This window comes from Odocoileus virginianus, chromosome 6 (genome assembly GCF_023699985.2).
Source record: "Odocoileus virginianus isolate 20LAN1187 ecotype Illinois chromosome 6, Ovbor_1.2, whole genome shotgun sequence".
Taxonomy (NCBI): domain Eukaryota; kingdom Metazoa; phylum Chordata; class Mammalia; order Artiodactyla; family Cervidae; genus Odocoileus; species Odocoileus virginianus.
In genome coordinates this window covers 5,480,347-5,491,867 of record NC_069679.1, presented here as the reverse complement: position 1 = coordinate 5,491,867, position 11,521 = coordinate 5,480,347, and the positions used below count along the sequence as shown (strand labels likewise).

The window sequence follows — 11,521 nt, the reverse complement described above, 5'->3', positions numbered from 1 at the left end:
GGCGGGCTCGAGGGGCAGAGGCCACCTCCGGGGGCCTGGACGCAGCGGCCACCCACACTGGGGCTCCCCCGCAGTGACAGAAACTTCCCTCGGGGGATATAAATATCTCCCTGGCTAAAGATAGTAGGGCTCATGTGATGTGGTGGCCAGCAGGCTGGATGGCCGAGGGCCCGGAGGGCATCTGGACACCTGCCGGGTCACTCACTTCCGTGTGATAAATAATAATAATAATAATAATAGTGACCATATAGTGGGCACCTACGGGCCTTAGGGCACCGTGAGGACAGTTTACAAAGATATCCCATTTAACCTGCACTAAATCAGCTGTAACCCCTTGTGCAGATACCCTAACTCTGACCCTCTGCTTCCTCAAAATGGGGCCAATAATTAACACCTATTGCATGGTATTTGGACAATATCTAAAGTGTTCAGAATGAAGGTCAGAGAATTTATATGGCTTTTCAAGGTCATTCAGCTGGGAAAATGCAAGGACGAGGTTAATACCTGGCTTATGCTTTGGTTGGTGGGGCAGGGGTACTTGGGCACCAGAGGGACAGACAGAGGTAAAGTCTGTCCAGGACCAGTCTGGAGTCCAGGGCAGATTTTCCTTTGCCTTGGGCCTCTGCCTCTGAATCTGGCTAGTCAAGTTTCTCTTTGAACCTTGATTTCCTGCTTTGTAAAATGGGTGGGTAACGGGTGAACGTTCAGTAAGTCCCTTGAGTGTGGAAGTAGTCTCTGACTCGGGATGGAAATGGGAAGCTGATATCTATTCCCCAGTTGGTACTCCCTACTCATCCATTGCTGGATAGCTCAGATCTGGGGGAAAAGAAAAGTGGCACTGCTAAGGGGACTCTATGCCGGTGGATGGGAAGGAAACAGGCTTCTCCTGTTTAAGTGAAGCCTTAAACTGCACTGCAGGCCTTTTTGTGAGCACTTTAACTTCTATAATCCTTACAACAATCTGATGAGCAGATACTGTTATTTTCCCTCAGTTGATAGATGTTATCCATTTATTGCTTATAGCATGCATGAGTCAAATATTGTTAAACTCGTAGATGAGACAGAGTCATCAAGAGGTTTGCTCACCTGGCCGAGGTGACATGGCCAGAGAGCAGCACAGCTAGGACTGGAGGACAGCCAGTCTGATCCCAGAGCCTACATCCCTGACCGTTGTGCTCTCTTTCCTCTCTGTGCTACAAATGCTGGGCAGTCACTTTGTGCCAGGAGGTGATAGTTGGAAGGAATTTCGGTCTCCTATGATTCAACCCCTTCATTTACAGTGTGAAAGTGAAAGTGTTAGTTGCTGAGTGGTGTCCGGCCCTTTGCAACAGCCTGGACTATAGCCCACCAAGCTCCTCTGCTCTTGAAATTCTCCAGGCAAGAATACTGGAGTGGGTTGCCATTTCCTTCTGAAAGGGATCTTCCTGACCCAGGGATCCAACCCGGGTCTCCTACATTGCAGGCAGATTCTTTACCACCCGAACCACCAGGGAAACCTCAGAAAGGGAATTGCCCAGAGTTGTGTAGCTGGGCAGAGAGCCCCAGGCCTCCTGCTATCCATCTTGCCTGGAACTTTCCTGGGTTACCAGCTAAGACTCTGGGTTCTAAAATGTCAGCCGGAGGGACCTAGTGGTTAACTTCTCTGCTACTTTGTGCTACAAGTGGGTTAACTGAGGCCCAGCCCTGTGCAGGATGTATCTTCCCCTCAGGAGGTTTTCAGCTGCAGGTCTTCAGGAGGATGGAGTGGCTCAGTGGCTAATAGTGATAAAGCTGTACTTGGGAGGGGACCTGGGGAACTTCCCTCCCCCCAAGACACATGCATGCATAGATCCTCACGTATCAATCTGTAGATCCAGCTCGAGTGTGCCTTTCTTGCCAGGGAACTCTCAGTCCAGTTCACCCCATCAAAGCAGGGCCGGGGTGTGGGGACCACTTGTGTGAGCCTGGGAAGCCTGAAGCCTGGAGGCAGCAGCCAGAAATAGCCAAGACTCTCTGCCCCAGAGACCTGACAGGAAGAGGAGGAGGAGATAGAAGGGGTGGGCCAGAGTCCCCATGGATACTGTACCAGGCCCCCTGTCAGCTCTTCTCCTTCCCTGAGGCTAGATGTTGGCTATAGGCATGACAGTCCCCCTCTTGAAGGAAAGCGGGCTCTGCAGTGCCCAGGCCTGACTCTGACCTCGCTGGTGGCCTCAAGGACAGGAAGAATGTCTCTGTTCCCATTTCATGGATGAGGAAAGGGAGGCCTGGAGATGGAATGGGCCTTTCCTTGGTTATGATTGAAGATGTGGGATAGTTGGAACCCCGTCCGCTTGACTCCAGGCCCCCTCCAGACTGCCCCTCCTCACCTGCATTAGCCTTGTCTTTGGGAAGGGTAACGGCTGCCTCCTGCCAGGCTCAAACAAAGGGGCGGGTAGGGAAGGGGCTGAGCCCCAGGGGACCACAGTTCCCTCCCCAAAAGCTGATTCCTGGCACCTAGTAACTGGCAGACAGGCAGAACCCCTGCTTGCACCTCTCCTGAGAGCACAAGCCCCTCCAGGCTGAAGTTTGCCCCCAAGCCTCATTTGTCCACAAGTCCAGCCCTGGTTCAGTGAGTTGGGCACTAGCGCACACACCCAACTCCCACCCTTACAGCCAGGAGGGGAAGTGAGGAGGTCAGCCAAGGTGCGGGGTCTTGATTCTGAGACTAGATCCAGGCTCTGCACTCTGGCTGTGCGCCCAAGGCCCCAGTGGGGTGTTTTCTGCAGCTGGTGAGAGTTTCCTCCACCCGGACAAATGTCCCTCTGGGACTTGGAGAGGACAAGGAGCTGTCATGGCTGTGGACAGCCCACGGAATTCCCAGGCCCTGCGCGACCCCACACCAGCCTCCCTCTCTACTTTGTGAGGTTGGGGGTGGGAGCAAGGAATGGGGCTCTGTGTCAGCCTCTGAGCTTTTCCAGAGCGCACCCTGCCTCGTTCGTCTCTTTCTCTGCAGTGACCGGGCCCTAACCTGAAGAGGAGTCCCCAGGCTGGTGGAGGAGACACAACCCCTGACCCAGGAGACCCTGCAGGCTGGTGGAGGAGACACAACCCCAGACCCAGGAGACCCTGCAGGCTGGTGGAGGAGACACAACCCCAGACCCAGGAGACCCTGCAGGCTGGTGGAGGACTGGGCTCAGCTCCTCCTGTGCTGGGCAGTTCGCTTTCATCCTCTGCCATAAATGAAGGGGTTGAACCCTATGAGACTGAAGTCGTTTCCAGTTGTGGCCTCATGGCCTTCCTGCCTGATGAGTGACTCCTGGCCTTTGCCACCCATAGTGATGTTTCTGCACACAGGGTGGTGATGGGCTTGCCTGTACCTGAAGAAGCTCACTGTACTAGGAGTCAGAATTCCTGCTGGGTTTTGATGCGGGTATTATCTCTGACCTGCAAAAGCTACCCAAGTTGTCCAGGCCTCGGTTCTTTGTGAAGTGGTGCTTATATCTGACTTCTAAGGTTTTGTTCAGTTTTCACATCTGACTTTATAATTGAAAAATCACAGAAGAGGTTATCATATTGTGCCTCCAGGGAATGCAGTGACATCTCAAAGGGACCCAAAAATGTTAGCTTTATATGTGGAATGGCTTCTAGGGGTGGGGTGGGTGGCAAGACCTAGTCCTACTTGTCCAGACCTGTCTAGATGGGACTCACCCACTCTGGAGATACCTATTGAGCATCTATCGAGCCCATTGCTGGGTGAGGAGCCACATCCTCTGCATTTTGAGTGCCTGAGGGCCCCTTATAAGAGCCTCAAAGGTGGGGAGGTGGTGATAAGGAGGGGTGGGATACTGGTTCTAGTAGAATCACCTCTCTCTTGACCTAAAGTGCCCAAACTTCTGGTCATTAAACAGTTTTGACTTCTTGGTAGTTGGGTAAGAAGTGTGAGCTATTTGTGTCTGGGTGAGTTCAGGAAACTATCATTTGCTGTTTGGGGCTATGGGCCAAGCTCTGGGTGGAACATTCTCATGTTATCTCATCTAAAATTTAATATTATCCCTATTTTAAAGATGAAGTGTCTCTGTAACTCTTCCACTATGAAATGGGTGTGATAACCATCTCCTAGGATGATAATAAGGAACAGATGGATAAAAGCAGAAAGTGTATTGTGAATAATTATAGGAGATTATTAACATATTGGTTTAGTTAATAGATACTTAATTATATTGCAGTTCTGGGAATTCTGAATGAGTTTTGGGGTCTTTGAAAAATAGACCAAGAAGGCCATCTGAAAATCAATGATGATTTCTCACTGATAGGAATTCCAAACATGTGTATTTCAAATCCTTTAACTAAAAGAGTCCTTTTAGTTCAACATTGTTCATAGATTTTTACAAAATCCCCAAGATAGGTTAATAATTTGGTGATGGTATTGGCATCACAAATAGTGACTATTCCTATTCAATAAATTCTACCCTCCAGGGAATGACTTAGGTGGAAAATGTTCAGATTTTTATATTTCAACCTGATAGGTCTGATCCAGTACTTCATATTTCCTGTGTCAAATTTCCATAATTATTTGACTGTATTTTTGGTTGTTTTGTTTTGTTGTTTTGGCCACGAGATGTCACACTCTAGTTCCTCAATCAGGGATCGAACTTGTGCCTCCAGCAGTGGCAGTGCAGAGTCTTAACCACTGGACCACCAGGGAAGTCCCTTGACTGTATTTCTGGATAGATTTTGGAACTGCTGGTAGTGTTTGAGAATATAGTGATGTGTGAGAAAAAACATGCAAGAGTAATATTCTTAAAAAAAAGATGATGAACTGAGGCCTAGCTTATTCCATGGTTTGACAGTAAATGATGATTCCAAGGGCCTTTCTGGTCCAAGTGGGCACTTCTGGGTGCTGGACAAGCAGCCCACAGATGAAGAGGCTGAGGATGGAGAATGGGGGTGGTTGCAGCTGTGAGGTGGGCAACTGTTTTCCTCCTAAACCTCATAGGAGGGGCAGACTTTGAGCACTTAGCAGTCATAGCTAAGGGCCTGAGCAACCAGCTGGCAACCAGTTCAAATAATCTCTGAACCAGAGGGGATTAAGGATCATCTCATCCCATCTTGCAAATCATTGTGGTATCTTCTTACAACAGCAGCCTCCAATATTTTTGGCACCAGGGACTGGTTTTGTGGAAGACAATTTTTTTTTCCCACAGACCTGGGGGTGGAGATGGTTTCAGGATGATTAAAGTGTACTACATTTATTGTGCAGTTTATTTCTATTATGATTACATCAGCTCCACCTCAGATCATCAGGCATTAGATCCCAGAGGTTGGGGACCCCTGCCTTGTAGCACCTTGAAATCTCACCCCCATGATTGCCTTCAGTGTCAGGAGGTTCATTTCCTCCAATGACAGTAGTCCCTTCTAACTATGGACAGCTCAGGTGGTTAGAGTTCAGAAAAATCACTGAGCTGGAACCTGCCACCTTGAAGCTCCCATCTACTAGTTGGTCTGAGTCTTAAAGATAAGGAAAGTAACTCCCCCCAAATCACTTAAGTAGAGAAGTAGCAGAGCCCAAGTTTGTTCCCTGTTGTGCCTCTGGGGGTCCACAGCTTGCCCTCTCTCCAGCAGCCCTCCCATGAGACCGAGTCTCCCTATAGCCCTACCCAGAACAAGTCTGTCCTCCCAGGACTCGGGCCAGCCCAGGGATGTGGCCAGAACTTGCCTCCCACTTTTTCTCCTACAACTCAAAGGCCATTAGCTGTGTGAGCAATTCTGGCCTGTGGGTGTAATCTAAACAAATTCCTCCCAACACCTTAGAGTCTTAATAACACAGCTGCTTTACCATGATCTCCCAGAAACAATTAGGCTGAGTCACTATTCAAGTCCTGTCCTGGAAAATAATTTTCTCTCTTGGTTGAGAAGAAGTTATTACCATCAGGCTCTGACTCTAGTCCCTCCATCTGCTGACCTGGACTTTCCTGGTTTCTTTTGTGCATAGGTGGGTAGATTAGCTGTGGGAGGATAGGGGGATTGGGGTTGGAGGGGGAAGGTTTGCAGCGAGAAGTCTCTTGAGACTGCCCACATCTTTCCCCACTCTGGTCTGGGGTGTATTTCAAAAGAGAGATCCTATAGGGTTCTAGAAAGTATTTAGACCTGGAACCCAGGGTTGATTTTTGTCACTCTCCATTGGGCCTGAACCACTCATGGAATTTTGAATTCATTTCCCCCTTCCTTTAGCATTATAGATGGGAATGTGTGTATGTGTGTGTGTGTGTGTGTGTGTGTGTGTGTGTGTCTGACTCTTTGCAACCCTATGGACTGTAGCCCGCCAGGCTCCTCTGTCCTTGAGATTCTCCAGGCAAGACTACTGGAGTGGGTTGCTAAGCACTCCTCCAGGGAATCTTTCCAACCCAGGGATCTCAACCTGCATCTCCTGAGACTCCGGCATCGCTGGCAGATTCTTTACCATTAAGCTACCAGAGAAGCCCATAGATGGGGTCACCAAAGCCCAAAGAAGTGAGATGACTTGCCTAGGTCACCCATTTAGGATCTGGCACTAGATTTTAAACGTCCAGATTCCTCATGTTGGTCCTTTGCTCTTTCTCTAGCAGGTCCAGATTTTCCCCTGAGTTTCAAGGGCAATGACAGGTTCATCCATCAGTCCCAGAATCATAGGCAAGAAGGAGTGCCAAGTTTTAGAACAAATAAATGCCCCTTTTGCATGCTAGGCCACTCATAAACTCCCATCAGGGAGAAAACCGTAATCCCGGTTGGGTTAGGTTTCTTGAAGCTGGGCCCAGGTTGGCCATGAAATCTTAGTAAGGATATCTTCCTCCCCGCCCCCTTCCCAGAAGCCAGGGTCCTTTATGGGTTCTGCAGTTCCCACATCGAAGCGGAGGGTAACATGGTTGGGGAAGTTGGGCGCCAAGGCTGAGGGGGTTTGCGATCCAGAGGAAGCACATGGCTTGAGTTGAACCCGGCAGGCTTCCCGGAGGAGAAGGCGGGGCCGATGGGTAAGACAAAGGGCGGCGGGGCGGGGTGGGGGTGTGTGTGGATCTTCTTGCTGATGGCAAGTGACTGAGTGGAGATTCAGACCAGGCTGGAAACATCCTTCCCCCCGCGCCCCGTCGGGTCTTGGGGGGCGCTGCAGGCGGTGACGCTCCTAACCTTCGAGGTCCAGCTCAGCCGTGGGGTGCCGGCGGGCGGGGAGCAGCGTGAGCGCGCCCCGCAGGGGTCTCCTCGGCCCTTACAAGGAGTCGGCGGCGCTCGGGGCGGCCCCGCCCGCCGGCACCCCCCGCCCGGCCCCTCCTCCCCGCCGGGTCTGGCGGGGCCGCGGGAACGCCGCCCGCTGGGCGCCGGGCCCGGGAAGCGGACGCCGACGCCGCCGGGCCCGCGAGTGCCAGCCAGGGGGCCCGCCGCTCGCTCCCGAGGCCCCGACGGGCGGGCACACTGCTCGGGGCCCTGAAGCGGGACCGGCGTCTCTCTCCGCAGCGACGCCATGGCCTCGGTGTTCGGGAAGCCCCGCGCGGGCGGCGGGTCGCAGAGCGCGCCCCTCGAGGTCAACTTGGCCATCCTGGGGCGCCGCGGGGCGGGCAAGTCCGGTGAGTGGGGTGCGGGAGGAAGGGAAGGGGCTGGGCGGGGACGGGAGCCGGTGGAGAGAAGCGGGAGCTCCGGGTGTGCGGGCTGGCTCCTTCCACTGTCTTTAGGAGCTTTCTGCGCCCAGGTGAGCTGGCTGAGACACCGTGATTTTCTTCTTTGCCTCAGTTTCTCTGTTGCTTGGCTCTCCCTCTTGCTTGGTTTTCAGCTCCCCCGTGCCTCAGCTGTCTTGTGTTCCTGGCCTGTCTGTCCCTCTGTCTCCCCGCTGACCGTGTCCTCCTTGCCTGTGATCCCAGCTGTCTCCTCTCTGTCCCCGGCCCTCTGCCGGTCTCCTCCGTGCCCTGTACCACCCTCATCTCCTCTTGCGGGCCAGCAGACAGCCGTGGGGACTGGCCCCGCAGGGACCTGTGAGGCACTGATTCCCAGCCCCGTGCCCCTCTTAGCTTAGTCGCAGCCTTGCTGCTTCTTTTCGGCCAGGGGTGAAGGGGCCCCAGACCCCTGAAGGGAGGCGATAAAAGGCACCAACTTTGGGGATTTCCCAGGGGGAGAATGGCCACTCCGCACTCCTCACCTCAGTTCCCTGGAATTCTGGAACGGAGTGTGAATTCTTTTCAAATGTATTTGTTTCAAGCCAGACCCTTCTCTTGACTTTCTGGTAACACATTGGACTGTAATCTCAGGTGCCTCGGACTGAGCCTTGAGGAACAAAGCTCTTGGATTTACACTCAGGCCATTTCTAGCAACACTGAACAGCCTCCATCACTTCTGGTAGCTATCACCCAGCTGGTGCTCAGGTGGTTGGGGTGTCACATAGGCAAAGATCCAGAAAAAGCGTTCACGGCCCTCTGCTACTCAGTTCCAGGCAGCTGAAGGTGGGAGGGCCGAGGGGGCGCCTCCACTGGCTGTTTTCCAGTTAACAGCCATTAGTGAATGGCCGTCATGGACTCTGCTACGAGTTTCCTTCTTTGAGAGTCACTGGGGGTCTCCTTTCCAGTTTTGAAGCCAGCCCCCTGACTCAGAGGGGGTATTCTGAATCATACTGTCCTACAGAAAAGACCTCCCCTTGTCCCTTAGAAAATCAAACTGTTATCCGCAGCTCTGTCACTGGTACATTAGCCAGTGACTACATGAATGAAGGAATTTAAATGTTAAAATATGTATTCCCTGGATAATTATTTTGCAAACTGACACTGTTAGGAATCCTGGGATAGAATTTTAAGGATTTTCTTTAAATTATTGTGCTACTTTTTAAGAGTCCAGTATAGTAGTGGACTGGCCCTTGGCTTTATGTAGCTAAAGTTATGAATAAAATCAGCCTTGTGAATGCATTCCACCTGGAGACAACTTCCTTGGGTTTTATGTTCTGTGAAACTTGCATGATGAGTGTGGAGGCCTTAGAGGCAAGACTTGAGGACTAAGGACTAGAGTGTGTTTACTTGAGGGGTTCATACCCCTCCCAGAGATTACTCACTGACCAACTCAACTTGCACCCTCTTTGGCTTATAGCCAAGACTGGGGTAAATGCCCCCATACTTCGAATCTCTGTGTCTCATCTCTGAAGGGGATGTCTCTCTTCAGTTGCAGTCTCACTAGGCTGACCCTATGGTAACTGGTTGCATGGGTTCAGGCCCCTTAATTAGGGTCTTCATAAATACAAACACCCCTTAGGCTTGCCTGTCATTTCTTTTCTTGCTGCCTCCCCCGAAAAAAATGCAACTGGGAAGGACGTGTTCCCCATATTTCTGGTTTCATCTGAGCCTCTCAAACCAGCTCCCCAGCCACATTCCCCCAGGGAGCAAAGGGGTTACAGCACCTAGAAAAGTCTTCTCTAAAATGAGAGGAGCAGCCCCCAGTGTCCAGCAGCCAGACACAATGGGGATACTAAGCCAACTTCTTTCTACTTCTTGCAGCCCTGACCGTGAAGTTTCTGACGAGGAGGTTTATCAGTGAATACGACCCCAACTTGGGTAAGGACCCACCCACTCCTCCCTGTTCCTCTGGCTGTGTCCCATTGGACTCTCCCCTGCACACCCACATACACTGTGGTAGGTCCAGGCCTGACCAGAACCACACATCTGGGGGCCAAGGGGAGGAGCCATCAGCATAAAGCAGGCCATGGCAAAATATTTTAGGTTCCAGAAATGTACCATTCCACAGCACACCCCCAGATAGCCTGGGGGTTAGCCCAATTAAGAGAACTGAGAGACGTTGATTTACCCTAAAATGTTAGGTATGATGAGACTTGAAAAAACAAATCAAGCATTGCAGATCATCCACATCCATTAAGTGTTATTCTTCCACATCGTCATTCAGTGTACTTTTCCAGAAAAGCTAGACAAGACATTTGGAAAATTCCCTAGTGATACTGGGTTCTAAACCAGTTTTTTAACCACATAAGAAAACTAGTCTTGTTTGGTGGCTCTCTCATGGTATACTGGGGAAAGGGATGCCCTGGTGTCAGTCAGAGCTGAGTTTGAATCCGGGCTCTGTCACTTACTGGCTGTGCACCTTTGAAACAGTCTCCTAACCTCTCTAAACTTTTGTTTCCTTGTCTTTAAAATGGGCATAAAAATAGCTATGCTCAATAGCTAGCTCAGGGAATCACTGTGAGGATTAAAGAAATAACATATGTAAAAGATCTAGCCTAGGACTTGACCCACAGGAGACACTGAATGCATATTTTCTTCTCCTTTCTTCTTCCTTCTCAAATGGCTTCCCATCTGTGGTGGCTGAGATTCCCCCAAGTTAATTAGATCAGTGTTTCTGAAAATTAATTTTAGCAGCAGAACACTTTCCTCAAATAACTGCTTAATGGAATCCTACTATCTAAATAAATACAGAATTTTATTAGTATAAACATAATTTAAGGCTCACATTTATAGCATTTCTTTATGGTCAACTTCCACTGAGAAAAATGGGGTGTCTGGATGCTCTCTGCTTTGTGGAAATGGGGACTGCAGTCTTAGATTATTTTCCCCATTCATGAGAATTGAATAAGCTTTTGTGGAACCCTCGAAGGCCCTCTGAGGAAATCCAAGGCTCTGGGAGGACCCTTGGGGTCCCACATATTGAAACCTCCACAGTGAAGCACCACCCACAGTAGGCCTCTGATGGAATGCCCTTGTGACACCAGGAGGAAAGAGCATCCTTAGCCCCCAGGTGCCCATCAGTCCCTCAGTCCAGGCTGGGATATTGAATCCCAGTGTCAGACCAGGAAGGGGGCGTCATGGCTATTTGGTCCAATGGCTTTTAGAATTTATTCCTTAATCAGCAGAATCTCTTCTTCAAAGGAGGTCTTACACAAAACCCCAGGATGTCAAACAGAGAAAGCAAAAGGGGTCCTTGGCTAAGTCAGGAGTGCAGGGCCAGCAACTCACTGACAGTCCCTGAGAGGATTTATTCCTCAGAGTTTGGGGTGACCACCTGCGCTTTGACACACCCCTCCGCTGCAGTGGAGGAAGTAGACCCAAGGAACTTTCTGGGCCAAGGTCATCAGTAAGTCTGAGGGGAGCCCATTGATTAGCAGAGGTCAGTGACCTCCGGAATGCGACACAGGATGCAATTGTGGGTGGCGGGGGGTGGTGCTGGGAGAGCCCAGAACTTGAAGTTGGTCACTGAGGGGAGTGGGGAGGGAGAAAAGTCACACAGCAGGCATGTCTGGGAAGGAAAAATGGAGATGCCCAAGGACAGTGCCTCAGAAGACAGATTCTGCCTGCCTCAATATAAGTATGGGGCATACTTATAACTATTAGCTGTTTATCTGAAATCCAAATTTAACTGGTCATCTTGTATTTTATGTGACAACCCACCTCCAGTCTCTCTCCTTCCTGTCCCCCAGTTCATATACTTCAGGCAGGGTCCCACCGAGGCGCCTATTACAGTGGTAGTTTGAGCTTCCTGATTGAGCAATTTTGGAGTTCTGAGCGGGTGGAGGAATGTGAAGTCAGATGGCTGAGGGGGTGGCTGCAGCGCA

General features: G+C 50.7%; 1 protein-coding gene across 1 annotated transcript in view; it reads left to right on the top strand.

The window, feature by feature from the left end:
• The first annotated feature begins 7,279 nt into the window (after nt 1-7,279).
• RASL12 (RAS like family 12) overlaps nt 7,280-11,521 on the top strand; it is a 16,966-nt gene continuing 12,724 nt past the window's right edge. The window contains exons 1-2 of the mRNA XM_020893477.2: nt 7,280-7,553; nt 9,459-9,515. Coding sequence (XP_020749136.2) covers nt 7,451-7,553; nt 9,459-9,515 — 160 coding nt within the window. The 5' untranslated portion in view covers nt 7,280-7,450. The remainder of the gene's footprint in view (nt 7,554-9,458; nt 9,516-11,521) is intronic.